This window comes from Oncorhynchus keta, chromosome 2 (genome assembly GCF_023373465.1).
Source record: "Oncorhynchus keta strain PuntledgeMale-10-30-2019 chromosome 2, Oket_V2, whole genome shotgun sequence".
NCBI lineage: Eukaryota > Metazoa > Chordata > Actinopteri > Salmoniformes > Salmonidae > Oncorhynchus > Oncorhynchus keta.
The window spans coordinates 49,813,205-49,831,570 of record NC_068422.1 but is presented as its reverse complement, the minus strand read 5'-3'; the positions used below and the strand labels follow the sequence as shown (position 1 = coordinate 49,831,570).

The 18,366-nt window shown below is 40.7% G+C and overlaps 1 protein-coding gene across 1 annotated transcript in view; it reads right to left on the bottom strand.

Moving 5' to 3' along the window:
• Positions 1–218: 218 nt before the first annotated feature.
• LOC118402029 (sorbin and SH3 domain-containing protein 1-like) overlaps positions 219–18,366 on the bottom strand; it is a 55,082-nt gene continuing 36,934 nt past the window's right edge. The window contains exons 16-26 of the mRNA XM_052470380.1: positions 17,046–17,122; positions 16,600–16,773; positions 12,032–12,078; positions 11,548–11,662; positions 10,975–11,100; positions 10,473–10,683; positions 9,693–10,222; positions 8,798–8,896; positions 7,968–8,020; positions 7,528–7,634; positions 219–5,228 (exon numbers count right to left, since the gene is read on the bottom strand). Coding sequence (XP_052326340.1) covers positions 5,161–5,228; positions 7,528–7,634; positions 7,968–8,020; positions 8,798–8,896; positions 9,693–10,222; positions 10,473–10,683; positions 10,975–11,100; positions 11,548–11,662; positions 12,032–12,078; positions 16,600–16,773; positions 17,046–17,122 — 1,607 coding nt within the window. The 3' untranslated portion in view covers positions 219–5,160. The remainder of the gene's footprint in view (positions 5,229–7,527; positions 7,635–7,967; positions 8,021–8,797; positions 8,897–9,692; positions 10,223–10,472; positions 10,684–10,974; positions 11,101–11,547; positions 11,663–12,031; positions 12,079–16,599; positions 16,774–17,045; positions 17,123–18,366) is intronic.

Sequence of the window (18,366 nt, the reverse complement as noted above, 5' to 3'; positions counted from 1 at the left end):
AATCAGCGTTATCCATGACATCTCAGGTTCTCTGGTGTATACCTGCGTCTGTGAGTCTGTTGTGTACAGTATGGGCTTTTGAGAAAATGATCAGAATAAGCTTAGTCAAACAACATTAAATACAAATAACTGTAAAACATTTTTTTTTTTTTTTTTTAAACCCTTCAGTTGTTTCAAAGTTAGACCTATTAAATGACATTAGACACATGGTACTTCAGGATGCTTTATATAGTTTATTAAATATTGCATAATACCGAAATCACAGCAGTAAATAGTGTTGTCTTCATTTTAATATTGACACTGAAACAGCACTGCAAAAATAAAAGAAAAAAGCTAACAAACAAAACCTGTTGCAGGTTGTGCATCTTGGCAAACTAAAGAAAACAAAATATATATAGTATTGTCACACACCGGATAGGTGCAGTGAAATGTGTTGTTTTACAGGGTCAACCATAGTAGTACGGCACCGCTGGAGCAAATGAGGGTTAAGTGCCTTGATCATTAATAATATCTTTGAAGCAGTGTCACACTTTAGTCACGGTACTGGTACAGTAGTGGTACCTAGTACATCTATTCTCCCATCAAGGACTAAATCTAATGGTATAAACAATAGTAATATCCTTAAATATGACATATGGATACATTTCTGTGATCATCAATAAAAGCAAATGAAAATTAGGCACAATTTGTATTTGAAATAAGGCATTACGATCCTCACAAAATGGCAGCGTAATGTTACTTCATATGCATCAAACTGTCTGTGCTAAATAACTCTTCACTCTGTGCTTTGCCCCCCAAAAAATCATTCAGGTAAATAAGCTGGAACAACTGATAGAGCTTTGTGACTTTTCCCATCACTTGGATTCCATACTTCTTTATTATACATATTTACAATCCTTATTGTGCCAGGCTGTTTAATGGTTTACATGTTAATTCAAGCTGAAAGCACAGATCCTTTTTACATAATGTTTGTATACAGTACTCCACAATCATACATTCATACATCCTGCGATGTTTCATGGAGCACATTATCACATCAACATTCTACACTGACTTGTAAAGGCTATCATACGAGAGCACAAGAAGAGCGATTGCTTGTTGCCAAAGTCTATCATACAGCCAGTTTGACATGGAACAGACCTTTCCTTATTAAATTGTCCCTGGATCTTATAAGCTTTGTTTTGACTTCGGAAGTCTGTGTTGGAGAAGGGTAATATCTATAGTGCAAGTGCTAGCATGGGGGAACCACGTAATTAAATAGAACACATTGTGTTATACTGTATCTCTATGTGGTAAACAGCTCACAGCGGAGTCACAATACAACCACCACTCAGGTTATCCTTCAGAAACATAAGTTATGGCAGTTATGTAGAGCAGACCAAGGGGAAAAGTAAGAAACACTACTTACAAACACATGAATGGCCATACAGTCGGACCACATTAGGCTGCTGAGGGGATGACGGCTCATAATAATGGTTGGAATGGAGTAAATGGACTGGTATTAAACACATGAGAACCATGTTTGATGTGTTCGATACGACTCCATTGATTCCGTTCCAGCCATTACTACAGCCCGTCCTTCCCAATGAAGTTACCGCCTGTGAGTAGAGCACCTCATCTATGCTTCACTGTTGCCGCAAAATACTTCTTGATAGTCATATGAATGATTTAGAGACAAACTCAGCACAATGTAACTGGTTTGGTAAGAACAAACTGTCACACAAGACTATTCTCATCATTGTTGGATGTTGGCTGTAAAAAAGCTAGGGATAAACGATGTTGGATGTTGGCTGTAAAAAAGCTAGGGATAAACGATGTTGGATGTTGGCTGTAAAAAAGCTAGGGATAAACGATGTTGGATGTTTGAGTGTTGTATCGTCTCACGTCAACGACAAAACATTGTAACAGCTTGACAGAATGAAGCTTTCTATTCCTTTCAAGTACAACAGACAAATGAGTAAACAGGCAGAGCTGTACTTCATTGTAGAATAAATATCTCACAAGGTAACATGATAGGGGGTAGCCACTTAATAACTCCAGACCATGTCCCAATTTGGTCAATGCTAATCATCACTGCACTACTGTCGCTAACTTCATCAAGTGGATAAATAAAGATATGTAACATATAAATAATCTTAATCAGTATCACTCCAGGAACTAGATTAGTATTACTACTGTAAAAAAAAAGGTAATAATACTAGTTAGATGTTGATAGTCTTACTGATATATAATTTCAATTATACTGCCTAGTGAACCTAGACTGTCACTCATGACATTTAGGATTCCACTGAAGAACACATAGCAGTTAGTCATAAAGAGGAAGAATTTGACATGACTAAGTTAAGAGAGAAGAAAGTAGAGCTGCCACAACATAAGGCATCCTTTTTACAATCTACCAAGTTTTCAGAATATACAGTATTCTGACATGGTGCATGCCTTTTTACCAGTTTACAAATCTGATGAAGCTTTGAAATTGGGGACCTCTGTCCTCACAGGAAGACTGCTTCGATGCTTTGGTATCCGATTTCAAAGCAATCTTCCTCAAAGGAGTAGTCCAGCTCAAAGATAATTAGTCATGTTTATCTTGTTGTGCCTAGACCTCAAAATAATGATGGCACTAACCTTTTTAATGCGACGAAAATGACATGTCGGATAAAATAAAAAAATAATTTGTCGCTAAACTTTACAATGTTCTTTTGTTGTTGTTGTCAGTCAAATGAATTATGCAAGAAATGGCGGTGGAAATACCTTTAATAAGAAAATATTGATATAATATCATATTGAAGTTATCACATGACTCCCAAGTTATGTTGTGTGGTCGTCCCACTACAACTCGGGAAAACATGCAGTTTATTAAGCTATAGATTGAATAAGTTATCATAAACTTCACAGGGTGGTGAAAGTGCAAGGAGATGAGCTTAAATGCTCCATTCCAATAAATATTCTAGTAACATGTTAATTGATGCTTGGCTGCTGTTCAAATAATCACATAATGTAGGCTCGCTTACCCGCACTCTATCTGTGAACTGTTGGCTAAAAGCGCACGTGCCAAGATCAGAGTGGGCATATTCTCTATATAACACAACATTCTTGTGACAAAACCATCAGTAGCGTTGAAAATGCAATAGAAACACATTTCACTTTTTTTGGGGCATGGGAATTTGACCGCAAAAAGTTATATTTATGTGCACTACGTCATCACGCAGAGCCTTTTCTCCACAACAAGTCCATTTGATTCAACCACATCCCTGGTGGGAAAATGTACATATTGTTTTTATGCGGATTGTCGAATATTCACATTCAAATCTATCGCCAATTGGATGGAAACCTATCTATTGATACAGTTAAGTGCTTAAAAAAAGTGGCATACCACGCCTGTCCTGTGGTTCCACTGGAGCCAGTCTAGTTTGGGCAGCTGTCTGCCACCAGCTACCTCACAGGAATCACAGAAGATCACGCACACTCACCCATTAGCTCATACACACACACATCTTCATCAGGTACATACGTAGCACAGCCAGTCTTCCTGATTGCATTCATTACTTCATCTGACAGAATGCTTAGCTAATATGTTTGATCATTGGGATTCCTATCATGCAGATGAACGTGCTCGAATTATAGTACAGACCTTGAATAGAAACCAGAGGCAATACTAAAATGGCATTGGAAGCTTTTGGACTACACCGAGGTAAGAGTGTTCTGCTATTTTTTATAAAGACTACAAGCCTAACATTGTCACAAACATAGCTTTCTAACTTTTAGTGCCTTCTGAGCTAACAAAATCAAGCCATTCCACGATGATACACAATATAGCAGGCCTATAAATTTGTTGCTTTAAGTTAGCTGTCAGGTCAATGGGTTTTTGAAATTGAAACCCAAGGAATATGGTCTGTTGGACACAGTCCAAGTATGTGCCATCACATACAGGCTAGTACCTTCATGGTATGTCCATCCAAACACTACATGGGTTTTCCTAGAAAAAAAAATGGTATTCTAGACAGCTAAGCAAGTCATGTCAACCTTCAAATATATCTGCATTCAACGTTAAATAAAACAACTTTTCCCAACATAGGTCCTGGAAGGTAGCTGATGAATAACAGCTCCTATTTCTCTAGAGCAGCAACTACACATTTGAGCCCTCCTGATCCATCATGGAGGTTGTGAGAACCGCTCTCTTGATCTATAAATTGCTCTGCTACTGCCCCCTTCATATAGATAGACATTCATGTGCTTCAAAAATACTTTGTATAGTAGTTAACAAATCACAAGGACACACCGCAAGTACTATACCTACTGTATAAGAATATACCGTGTACAAAACATGAGGAAAACCTGCTCTTTCCATGACAGACTGACCAGGTGAATCCAGGTAAAACCTATGATCCCTTATATCACTTGTTGAATCCACTTTAAATCAGTGTAGGTGAAGGGGATGAGACAGGTTAAAGAAAGATTTTTAAGCCTTGAGACAGTTGAGACATGGATTGTGTATGTGTGCTATTCAGGGGGTGAATGGGCAAGACAAAAGATTTAAGTGCCTTTGAACGGGGTATGGTAGCAGGTGCCAGTCGCACCGGTTTGAGTGTGTCAAGAACTGCAACAATGGTGGGTTTTTCAAGCTCAACAGTTTCCTGTGTGTATCAAGCATAGTCCACCACCCAATAGACATCCAGCCAACTTGACACACTTGTGGGAAGCATTGGAGTCAACATGGGCCAGCAATTCCTGTGGAACGCTTTTGACACTTTGAGGCTGTTTTGAGGGTAAAGGGGGGGTGCAACTCAAGATTAGGAAGGTGTTCCTAATGTTTTGTACACTCAGTGTATGCTGCAGTGTGTGACATTGAATTGTTTGACTAACAATTCCATTGTTAGAATATCATATGATAAATCCAGCCATGTACTGTGCAGGACGTGGTTAGGGTATGTGTACACCACACTGACGATTGGGCAGAGTGTCAACAGCTAGCTTTCTCCTATTGTCACCTCATGCACCTTAACATACCTCAGACCAAACTGATCACTTACAAACGTATTCACTTGACTAAATAACTGTCCTCATTTAAACAGTCAAGAGTAATAGTAATAACTTCCCAACACTCAACAGGCAACCAAGGGTTAGAGCTAGGTTCTCCTCACACTATAAACGTTTGTTGACAGGTTATAAATTGACCTCTTTTACGTAATTTCCTGGAAACGTGCCAAACTGTTTTGTCCTCTTCGAGGTACCTGAGAACAAAACAACAACAACATTTGTTAGTCTTTGCAATCAAATGTGCCTCTACTTATGTGACATAATAGCAACCATTACTATTGAGTACATAAACATAAACACATACGTTTTCAACTCTACGGGCTCTATTTTTTTTAGGCCAAACGCATGCTCATTGGCAATTCCCGAGTTGTTAAAAACCAGCGCTTTGCTATATATATCAGCTCGCTTGCGCTGAGGTGGAAGGGGTGGAACTATTTGATGTGTGATTAAAAACGTGCCAATTTCAAGTAGCGCTACTGGTGATATTTAAGACTCACTAAAATCTGGTTTAGCAGTAATCCAATTGGTTATGGCATCGATTTTGTCAGCGGAGGCACACAGTAGCCTAATCAGTAGCCTATAACCAATGTTTTACTAAAATATCTTCCAGCAGCAAAAGAGTCAACTGCCATTACCGTATTTCTTCATATTGGACATTATTTTTGCTCCATGCAGCTTCTGTGAAAAGTTAGGACTCAATAGGGCCTATGTGAGATACCCATCGAATGAAAGGTGCCAGTGACTGTAGGAAGTCTGTTTAGAAACATCATGTCATTACAATAGACTGTTTATTGTTTTTTCTTTATCATTTTGTAAAAAAAATAGTATCTTACACTTTCATCTCTTGGACCTAACTGTCCAATCGCTGTGCTTGGTGCAGAATCTGCTTGTGTAGCCTAGGCTATTTGCCTATTCATTTGTTTACCTTCCACGTGGCAAAGCCACTAACAGGCTATATCAATGGCAATGGTAGGCTAATCTTATTATAATGGTTGGGCAATATTCATTTGTCCATGGCTCGAACATGCAGTGTATTTTTTGAAATGCAAATGCAATGTGTGTAGATAAATATTTGAACCCCCCCCCCAAAATACTAGATTGGCTAAATGTTTGTTATAACTAGCCTTATTGAAGGGTTACTGTATACTATTTAATCAACAATATTCAATGTATAGGACAAACATCCACGCCTCAGTGGAGGATGGCTCATAATAATGGCTCATAATAATGGCTCATAATAATGGCTCATAATAATGGCTGGAACTGAGTGAATTTAATGGCATCAAACACGTGGAAACATGTAATTAATGAAATTGACACCGTTCCACCTTTTCCGCTCCGGCCATTACCACGAGCCCGTCCTCCCCAATTCAGGTGCCAACAACCTCCTGTGGTTGGTTGGTTTGCTTTATGTTCATGGAACAAGAGATGCGATTTATGACATCATGCTTCTAACCCGATCCTATTTAGAAATATTGTTGTTGTAGAAAAAAAACCCAAACAGATTAATTGCTTTTCATTTCATTTGATTAAAAACCAAACTTATTATAAAGATTCAGCGACAATGGGTTTATGTTGAGAATGTACATGGCTATTTCTGGAGAAGTGCAAGTATGATCAGTAAGATGGCTCCGTGACGTTTATAAAACATTACATTTGGGAGCAGATTAACAGTGAGAGTGGACATTCCCCCTTTCTCTTTATATTCAATCTTTGTCCAGCTCCTGTGAAAAATGTGGATGTGCCTAAAACCCCCCATTGTCTAAGTTGCCTTGTCTGTATTATAAGCCCACGGGGAGTAATTTTGGTGCCTGTAACTATTTAGACAGCCCCATTTTTATTAGAATTATACACAGTCTTTTTAGGCCTCATCAATAGCCTAGTGAATTTAATCTTGCTTATTGATTACGTTTGGCATGTCCATGTCCAATTTACAGTAGGCCTATCCCCTACAGCCCCTACAAAACAATGTATTTCCATATTGAAGCAATGCAATTAGAACAATGTGGACTGCAAACATATTCAACGCATTTAGCAAATATGGGGGAGGCTATTTAACTAACTAGGAGTTGATGACAACGCAATACATAGAAGACCGTAAATACACAACTTAAAGTGACCACATATTTAGCCATTGCGCACGTTCTGATTGGCCAGTGAGGTGTCAAGTCGCTATGCACACACAACTTCTTTATTCATCAAGACCCAGCTACCGCTTGCTACTGCGCCACTAATTTTGGTTGTGAAAATAGCTCAAATATTTTTGACACACCCCAAAACCTATAGCGCTACTGCCAGCGCTAAGATTGACCATCGTGTTAGGTCTGAGAAAATAGAGCCCGATGTGTTTGAACCTCCTCTATATGCACATTTCTGAGAAACTACCCACATGGCAGTTTTACCCTCTGCTGTCACTCTGCTGTAACCCTATATGGATGAATGTGACTATGACCATATCTTTGGGGAATCCATCCTGAGCCCCCAGGCACATACCAACAAACCAGCCATCATCGCACTTCTCCATGACACTGACAAGATCTCCCTCCTGCAGCTCCAGCTCATCTTCATTCTGTGGCACATAACTGTACAAAGCCTGGAAACTGTAGGATAACATTACATGAAGTTAGAACTACAACCACAAAAGGACTTGAGAGACATAGTATCAAAAACGAAATATGAGACGTATTTACAAGACCAGGGTAGTGTTCAGTAGGCACCAAATGGTTTAAAACCAACTAAAACAGGGAGCGACTACTGGGACTCATTTTAGTTTTCTATTTGCAAAGCATTTTAAAATCTTTTCTGTGGCATGCCCTAATGAACATGACTCGGTTAAACTGGGGCCGTAAGTCAGATTACAACAGTAAAACAGAAACCAGAGTATCCAGAGCTCAGACTAGACGTAGGGACAGACGTCAGACGGCCATACTCACATTCCACAGCTGAGACGGCTTGGCTCCGGGCTGCTGCTGTGGGACTGGGGTTGCTGGGAAATGATGAGAGATTGTTTACTGGGGTGAAGGGGGGGCAGGAGTCTGTGGAGGACAGAGTCATTGGGGTGGGGGGAGAGGGTGCTGCAGTACCTCACCGAGGTCTCGGCTATATTCATGATCTCATTACACACCGCCTCCTAGTGACAGTGGTCAGGTCAGAAGTCAGTCAGAGAGAGAATTCCCAGTCAGCCCAGAAGGTGAGATGAAGGAGTTGGGTAGAGGGGCAGGGCAGGGAGTTAGAGGGTGCACAGGAAGAAGGAAGGTAGGAGGTCCAGTGAGTAGCAAGGCAGAAAGGGAGGGATCCGTTAGAAACCAGGAAAAACCAGGAAAGTCGTGAAACACCAGAAGAGATGGTGGTGGAGTCCGGCCGAGGGGTAAGCATGGAAGAGCAAGACACTAGAGTGAGTGGCATATAGAATGAACACAGTCACAATTAACTATTAGTTCACGTCTGATACTATTCAAAAGATGATATGCACAATTAGTGGGGAGGAAAAGATGACAGCAAGGTCATGCAAGAATGCTGTCATATTCATCTTATTGACTTGTTCTTCACAGAAACTCAAAGTAACAGTCTAAAGCTGAGATGGGGTTTAGGATAAACGATTAGTTAAGAGACGAAGTTCAGTTAAATTAAATTAACAGTGACGAGCGATCATCATAGATCATGATAAATGAATCCCCACCACATATTTCTTATCCAGAAATACCAGACATATTCATTTTCAAACATTATCGTCGCCCCCAAAAAAGGCAAATCAGCACCTTACCGTGAATGAGTTAGCATTCATGTTGTTGTCCTGGATGTCAAACAACATGACAGGGCTTCTGGAGGTTCTTCCATGGTAGTCACTATCATTCTTCAGCAGCTGTAAGAGGAACACACACATTAGACTCTATGGCTCACAAATAGGAGTTCCCCACTGGGCAGAGATGTCAATTCAACATCTATTCTACGTTGGTTCCATGTAATTTCATTGAAATGACATGGAAACAACGTTGATTCAACCAGTGTGTACCCAGTGGGTGATTTCTGGAAGATGCAATTCATTTCCAACAGCGTGCTGTAAACACAATCGTAGTGGAAGTCAATTTACACTGTTAGAAAAATCCATAGACATACAGTATCTCTCAAACAAAAGTTATTTTCTATAAAAACATTCATACATTTGTTTCAGATTGTTCACAAACCAGTCTTAATCCTCAAATAGTAATTGGCTTCTCTATGACAATATTTTCCAATATGATGGTATAATTGTGGGGGTCAAGAATCTGCAACCCCTCTGAATCATTCAACACATAAAAAATTAAAAAATCATGCACGGTCACATGGTTTTCATTCCAAACACCTGAGATAAATATTCATATGAATATGAATTTAATACTCAAACATGTGCATGTTAGTAGCGCACACACAAACAAAAAAACATGCAGACCAAAATATGACACATGAGTCGTGTAAGCTTTGCTGACTGCATTGGAGGAAGGTCAACTTTAGGTCAATATTACAGTTAGTTGTCATTCACTATCTATTGCACAATTATCTATCTAGAGGCAGCAACAACGGAAACATCCTATTATTGTGGCTCATGGAGGGAAGAACTCCAGTTCTAACCACAGTGAGCCCGAGATGCAACACTGCACACCATGCAGTTGATCAGATACCTCTGCAGGGCTATTTCGCCAGCTGCCCAGGGCTTCGCGGCCAGTGCCCCTGTCTCCCTCTGCCCCCTCCCCCTCCATCAACTCCCTCTCCAGGATGCCCAAGGGGCTGGCCCCTGTCAACCAGCTCTCCAGGCCCGCCCCTCCACAGGGGCTCAGGCTGCGGGACAGACGAGGAGAGGGAGGGGAAAGCAGGAAGTCCTCCCCCTGGGGCGGGGTGAAGGTGAGGAAAGGGGTGGCCGAGCCAGGGCGGGGCGGGTAGGGCGGGGGCAGGGGGGAGGCGGAGGGGGAGGCCATGGGGGAGATGCAATAGGGGCTGCCGTAGATGGGGGGCACGGGGCTGGCAGACTTGGAGGGGGGCAGGTACTCGCCCCAGCGGTAAGACACAGATGGGAGCGGGGGTAGAGGAGGGGTGGGGGCAGTGGGGGGGCTGGCACCCCCTATGGTCAGGGAGATCCACTCAGAGGAGATGGCATGGACCTCGGGGGACACAGAGCGGCGGGGGAGCGGGGGAGGGGCAGGGGGGATGTGGTGAGCCGGTTGTTACGGACACGGTTCAGCTTATAGACCAAAATGACCATCCAGAGAGAGGGGAGGACGAGGGACAGAAACGGAAAGATTTAACATTACACATGAGTATGAATAAACAAAACACAAATAATAAAGTTAAAATAAATAGCAATACTAGGCCACAAAAGTAAACAAAAAAAACTGAGGCAAACTTGGAGTGTACAGGATTGTTGTATTCCTGGACAGACAGCTATACCAGAGAGTGTGTGTGTGTGGAGCGTGTCATTACCTGAGGGGAAGCATTGAGGCTGCGGTGAGGTGATTGGCCAACGGGGGGGTCTGGGTAATCCAATCCATTCTTTACTCTGGGTCGTTTGTGCACCTCTATGTAGGTGACTGGGAATATACCCTGGCGATTGGTGCCAGAGACTTTGCCCTCATACCAGTTCTCATCGACCCTGCGAATCAGGATGATCCTCTCTCCCTGTAGACATACATTGGCATCCCGTTAGCTCATACTATATAATCGCACATTTAGATGCATGATATAACAAACCATTATATAAGATAACATAGTAAAACATTAAAGCAAGCACAAACTAAATACCATCAGCTCACACAAGATTTCTGATAAGCATACTGTATTTCCTGTATCCTGAAACTATGATGGTACTATGTTGCAATACTTGTGATTTCCATCTGTATTACGTAAAAAGAGGAACAAATGTTACAGCTGCTACGAACCTCAAAACCCTTAACACCTAGTTATTTTTACCTTTCTGAATGACATCTCCACCACTGTGTCCCCTGTAAAGTTGAAGCGTGCAATGGCCTCTCCATACTCCAGCACCTGCACTGGGGCACTCTTCTTTGGCTGGGCCTTCTCCGTAGGGGGAAGGAGCTGGAGAAAACATACACGCAAAGCCCAAAATACAAATCGGTCAATGTCAATGCTAGGATCTAGTGTCAAGTTCAGGAGGCAATCAGTCAAAGTCAATGATAGGTACTGTAACAGTGTCCCATTCACGAGGGCACACTGTAGTACAACATTTTGCAACAGGAAACAAATATCTGTGCTTTTCCAATGGACAAGGTGGCACCTCCCTGTTTCAAAACAGTTTCTTCCTACTGAACACGACTCCAGTGAATACCAATACTGGGCCTCTTCCACTGTTGAACATTTCAACTGACTGTTGTCATATAACCCTGAACAATTGACTTGTGTCATAATAACACTGCAATGACTGGTCAATTTGGCACATCAGTCTGTACCGTACTGTAGTGAGTTCCATTTTGTAACAAAAAGGTCAGAGTTCATTTTCCGTTACAATATTGTAACGGTTTGTACCTCAACATAACTCCGCGGGAAGATGCCGACTCTGCCGTGATGCTCCCCTTCAAACCAATTATTATCCACCTGTCGAATGATGTACACAATGTCTCCCTTTTGAAATGGTAACTCCCTGAAAAAGAGAGCAACAACAAACATATATGTTAGCTATTGGATTCCACAATATGCCAAATTAAAAATAGGAGCATTATGTCAAAAGGCATATGAGCAATATGACAAAGGCAGACATATGACCACATATCGACCACATGAAACATTTCACTATGAGACTCAGAATGAGGTCTACCCACATGGAAATTGCTATGTGAGAGTGGAGATGAATATAAACCAGCCAGCCAGCCAGTCAGTCACACTAATGCCTATATGGTACAGTAACATGATGATTACAACACACCAAGGCTGATATTTTGCTGCAGCTTAACATATTTTGTGCATGTTCTTGAAGTCACTCATGAGATGTGCGTCAATGCGTTTTACCCACTTTAGAGTCTCCGCTCTGAAGTCAAACCGAGCCAGGGCTGGAGTTCTCTGTAAAACAAACAAAGCAGGGACTGTTATAAAATAAGGATGGATAAAGCAGCCTGGACTCCCATGCCCTGTGGCATGTACTGAACATTGGTTATTCAGTTCAGGCTGGCCTTGCATCCCAGGTTCACACAAAACTATCTTTTAATTTATGTGCACGTGAATTACTGCTGGTGGTTACAGTATATCTTTATACCCTGTAGTAAGACATTATTTATTCATAAAAGATGAGGCACATGAAAAAAATCTCTTGTACATGTCAGGCTGCAATAAACATTTGTGTTCTTCTCTAAAGCATATAAAGCACTACAAACTAACAATAACATAATAACATAATATGATTCCCGAATGTATAAAAACATAAACATTATAATCCAGAGTCCAGTAATTTGTACTGGTCGGTAATTAGTTCAAATGCTTAAATGTTTTTGAGTGCTAAATTTAACTTCTGAGCTCATCTGGTTGTTAGTTGTGCCCTTTCAGTGTCCCTGATCCACTGAGAATATTCTAGCAATGACAGGAATGAAACGACTCATGTGACTGTTTCTGTACGGTGGTGGTAAATACTGAGCTACTGTGGACTGCAGTCAAACAGATGCCAAAAGAGCAGGCAGACCGATCAAAATGCAGTAAATGTGTGTGTCAGGGAAAACAGAGTGAAAGGCTAGGATCATGATGATATACAGTATTTTGGGCAGATTTATTTAGCTGGTCCCTGAAAATAGAGTAGAGTAGAGAGCATACTCTTCTTTGTTGTCCGGGTTTGGCCGGAGTAGGCCATCATTGTAAATAAGAATTTGTTATCAACTGAATAAAATGTTAAATAAAAGGTTTAAAAAAATCATAATTGTAAGTGTATGGTATTGTAAAAAGGTATGTTGAAACGATAAATCACAAACATAATGGGTGAACAAAACTGCAGAACCTATATTGTGCTAACCTGTACAAAGCGTTATGTTGAAACTTGGAATGTGTTTATAGCTACAACTACTATCCCAATAGCTTCATTCATCCATATTCAGGCAAGCAAGGTCAAATCATGATGTAAGTACATTTAAATCGTTGTAGTCAGAGGAGTCATGCTCATAGGGGGCACAGGGGCACATGCCCCTCAGATTTGTAAGGTTTAAAAAATTCCAACTACCCCAAAATATTTGGGGTTGTTGTTATTTCTCTGTAATACTACTAGCCACCTAGCAATTGCAGGTAGTTGGCTTTAGCTAGCCCAGATAGGTTCCCAATCTCTCAACCTCATAATTACAGTGCCTTCAGAAAGTATTCACACCCCTTGACTTTTTCCACATTTTGTCGTTACAGTGGGATTAAAATGGATTTGTCATTTTTTTTTGTCAAAAACTGTAACTCGGCCACTCAGGAACATTCACTGTATTCTTGGTAAGCAACTCCTGTGTAGATTTGGCCTTGTGTTTTAGGTTATTGTTCTGCTGAAAGGTGAATTCACCTCACAGTGTCTGGTGGAAAGCAGACTCAAATCAAATCAAAATGCTTCGTAAACAACAGGTGTAGACTAACAGTGAAATGCTTACTTTACGGGCCCTTCCCAACAATGCAGAAAGAAAATGACAAAAACAGAAAAAGTGGAATGAACCAGGTTTTCCTGTAGGATTTTGCCTGTGCTTAGCTCCATTCCGTTCCCAGTCCTTAACGATTACAAGCATTCCCATAACATGATGCAGCCACCACTATGGTTGAAAATACAGAGAGTGGTACTCAGTAATGTGTTGTTTTGGATTTAACCCAAACATACACTTTGTATTCAGGACAAAAAGTGAATTGCTTCGACACATTTTTTGCAGTATTACTTTAATGCCTTGTTTGCAAACAGGACGCATGATTTGGAATAATTTTATTCTGTACCTGCTTCCTTCTTTTCACTCTGTCAATTAGGTTAGTATTGTGGAGTAACTACCATGTTGATCCATCCTCAGTTTTCTCCTAGCACAGCCATTAAACTCTCTTAAAGTCACCCATTGGCCTTGTGGTGAAATCCCTGAGCGATTTCCGATTTCCCTGAGCGATTTCCTTTCCAGCAACTGAGTTAGTTTTGGAAGGACGCCTGTATCTTTGTAGTGACCGGGTGTATTGATACAGTGCTCAAATGGATATGCCAATGTCTGCTCTTTCTATTTTTACCCATCTACCTATAGGTGCCCTTCTTTGCGAAGCATTGGAAAACCTCCTTGGTCTTTGTGGTTGAATCTGTGTTTGCAATTCACTCCTCGACTGAGGGACCGTACAGATAATTGTGTGTGTGGAGTAGAGAGATTGAGGTAGTCATTCAAAAATGTTGTTAAGTACTATTATTGCAAAGAGTGAGTCCATGCAACTTATTATGCGACTTGTTAAGCGCATTTTCACTCCTGAACTTATTTAGGCTTGCCATTACAAATGGGTTGAATACTTATTGACTCAAGACATTTCAGCTTTTCATTTTTTATGAATGAGTTTATTAGTTATTGTTCAATTGAATCCATTTTAAAATCAGGCAGTAACACAACAAGATGTGGAAAAAGTCAAGGATTGTGAATACTTTCTGAAGGCACTGTAGCTACCTACCAAGAAGCCATTTCAGGCTATCAATCAAGTTAAAGAAGCTATACTGAACAAAAATATAAATGCAACATGTAAAGTGTTGGTCCCATAGTTCATGAGCTGAAATAAAAGATCCCAGAAATCTTCCATACGCACAAAAAGCTTATTTCTCTCAAACGTTGTGCAGAAATAAGTTTACATCCCTGTTCGAGAGCCTTTCTCCTTTGCCAAGCTAATCCAGGCACCTAACAGGTGTGGCATATGAATAAACTGATTAAACAGCATGACACAGGTGCACCTTGTGCTGGGGACAATAGAAGGCCACACTAAAATGAGCAATTTTGTCACACAACACAATGCTACAGATGTCTCAAGTTGAGGGAGGGAGCGTGCAATTTCGCCCTTTTGTGGGGAAAAACTTATTCTGATTAGCTAGGCCTGGCTCCTCAGTGGGTGGGCTTGGGCCCATGCCCTCCCAGGTCCACCTATGGCTGGCACCTGCCTAGTCATGTGAAATCCATAGATTAGGGCCTAATTTATTTATTTCAAATGACTGATTTCCTTATATGAACTAACTCAGCAAAATCGTTGAAATTGTTGTATGTTGCGTTTATATTTTTTGTTCAGTATAGCTTGTCTAATTATCTTAGCTGGCAGGCATGCCTGCTAGCAAGGCTGGTATACTTAAAAAAATGACCACGAGTCAGGATTATATAGACAGCTCATGATGTATGCTTAGATATGCAGAAAAATACCTTTTTTCTTTTTACATAGAATTAAGCATAACGATTATGGCTCTAGATTGCAGGAAAAAGCTGTTTCAGGTGTTTGAAAAATATTTTTGGGGTGCATGACACCCCTGGTTGTAGTCATCATGGATGTTGACCCATAAGCAGTAAAAAGGCAGAACAATGATTCAAGCCAGAGTTACTAATGCCCTAATCACCGTAACATCTGACTCAAATGTACAACGTTTGCTTCAACCCTTTGAAGTCTGGTCACAGCTGATAACCCATCTGTGAAAGCAGGAACCCGACTGTCTCTCCTCCCCTCACACACAGTACAGTACACTCACACACAGTACAGTACAGTACACACACTGGTGGATTTAGGTATAGGCGACATGGGCAGCCTCCCAGGGCGGTAATCTTGCCGGGGGCGGCATGGGGCGCCCGCACAAAATAAAAAAATCGGAATGGTGACATTTGCGAGATTGGTTTTCTATAGCTCATTTGCACATCATTTCAATGATATCATGTCACCATGTGGGACTGTGGGTCAATTAACCATGTCGGAGTGGGTGCCCTGATTCTAGTTTGTGAGCTAGGCAGGCTGCTGCCTGGGAAGGTCTCCCACTCAGAAGTACAAGATGGGAGGGGGGCTGGGGTAGGTAGACCTCAGGTCTCTCCACTGGAAGCCCGAGGTAGGGGGAGCGGGGGAGTCTATCAAATAGCGCACCTCTAACTTGGATTTTACTAATTGCATTAGTACTGTACGAAATGCTACCAAATAAACCACAATTCATTCATAATACTGTGGATATATTGTTTCACAGACATATTGTTGCATTTCTTTCTGGTTTGTGCGAAGTCATTCAGAATAATATAAAACCAGTCTGCACACCACCAAGGTGAATTGGTTTAGTCTTGACTCTTGGTTGACAGTGTTGGGGGATCGGTAATGTATTGATGCTCGAGTGCCAAATCGACACAAATTTGTTTCTATTTGTCTTTGTTACTTCTTTTTGATATTTGAGGCTTGTTTTTTGTAAATGTTTTTAAATGTCATGATTATTTATTTGAGTTGTTCCAAATGTCTGAATAAAACAGTTAGTGCAGAATGTTTTTTGTGTGTTTTTTTGCGGTGGGGCTGAAGGTGGGGTTCGCCATACAAGCTAGATCCGCCACTGCACACACAAACACCAAAATAGCTGTCATTTTTTACAATGAGAAGGATGGCACTGTATTGTACCTCTGATCCGGATTTCCTCTTGTCTGTGTCATTGATGTTGATGTTGAGCAGGTCTCCGAAACGTTCGTTAGTGATGAACTGATGGTGGGTGGGAACAATTCCCGTGTGTCGCCTCGATGCTGTGTCAGCCTCCTCCTGCTCCCTCTTCAGCCGCCGTTGCTCTTCCAAAATTTTCTGCCAGGAAACATACCATTATCTGTCATTTATTTCGCATTTGACTTGTTTTTGAATGCCACATTAATAGTTCTAAGGACCACGGACACTCCAAGATGGAGGATGGAAATGATAGGTAAAGCTATTTGAATATGGGGGAAAATATTTCACAGTTTTAGTATACGCTGAGCAGTTTTTAGTAATATTTATCAGATTTTGTTGAGAGAGGACGACAAAAGAAATGTTGCAGAAACAATAAACAAACCATAAAACAAACAATAAAGAAACATTACCTCTTTATCTCCATGGCGTCTCCTGACCACCTCATCCAGGCCGTCACCAAGGTCTCCTTGGGTCAAGGACTCTGAATCTAATACAAAATAAATCAATCAATTATGTCCTGAAATTCTCCAAAGGCATTCAACATTTTCCCATAGCAGAGTTCATCAATAGTGCTGCTTTCAATATCTATAATATTGCAATAAACAAAAGAAGAAATGGCTCTAACCCCATTGCAATACCACTATTACAATAAGAGCTGTAAAACGTATTTTGACAATGCAAGGGAACACTGTAAAATATAGAACTAGACATGCTCCGAAGAAAAGGTGTCTGTTGCAGTATGACAAAGGAAAGATACACACACTGAAGGGGAAAAAAAACATATTCCCACATGCACAAAAACAATAAACACAGTATGACACAGCTTTATTTAGCCTGTTTCTATGAAAAATACTAGAGGTGGATGGCTATAGAGAAAACAAAATACTGTACAAAACATTCAGATCAACAAAAAATAAGTGACTTATGATATGGTTGATGTACAATGTAAATGCATATCACCCATCACCAATGAGTCATCTGATTTCCACACTGACATGTTTAATTACTTCATCCCAGTTATCCCTAACTGTATCCCTAAACTCATCTTGCTTCCCAGGCAGCCATTAGCAATAGACATTTCACCATTCCTCAAACCAAACACCATAAGAAAACCCCTATAATTACCAACCTCTGAGACATAAATCCATGTATTATTACACAGAATATATACAGAAAGTACCAATACCAGCGATAAGGAAATAAGAGGGAAGCACATAGTCTCTCTACTTGAAATTCCAGTCTTGTCAGAATGATAAAATGGAGGATGACAGACGAAAACAGACCCCTGACACAGCACATTTGCTTATGCCAAAGCTGACAAAAACCGAAAGCACATAGCCTTGTAAAAGATATGGTAACACATTACTTGAGGGTGTATACTGTATGCCATATGCATTGCCATAACAATAGCCTGCACCAACATTACACGGCATTTTACATGAAGATCAATACATTTTTATCTAAATGAATCCCTTTTAGCCAATCTACTTTAACACAATTCAGAGAAGTGTCATGTAGGCCTCGGACGTGTTTATGTAGCTATGTATAACTCCTTAAGACCTGTCACTGAATAAATACATTAACAAAAGTTGTCAGAATGCACTAAAGTTACAAGTGTTTTGCGATGGGTTTATGGAAAAGAATGTTTGTCAGGCAAGTCAATTTAACCAAACACCGCATTGTTACTGCGACACACCACACAGACAAAAAAATATGGAAGGTGGTAGCATC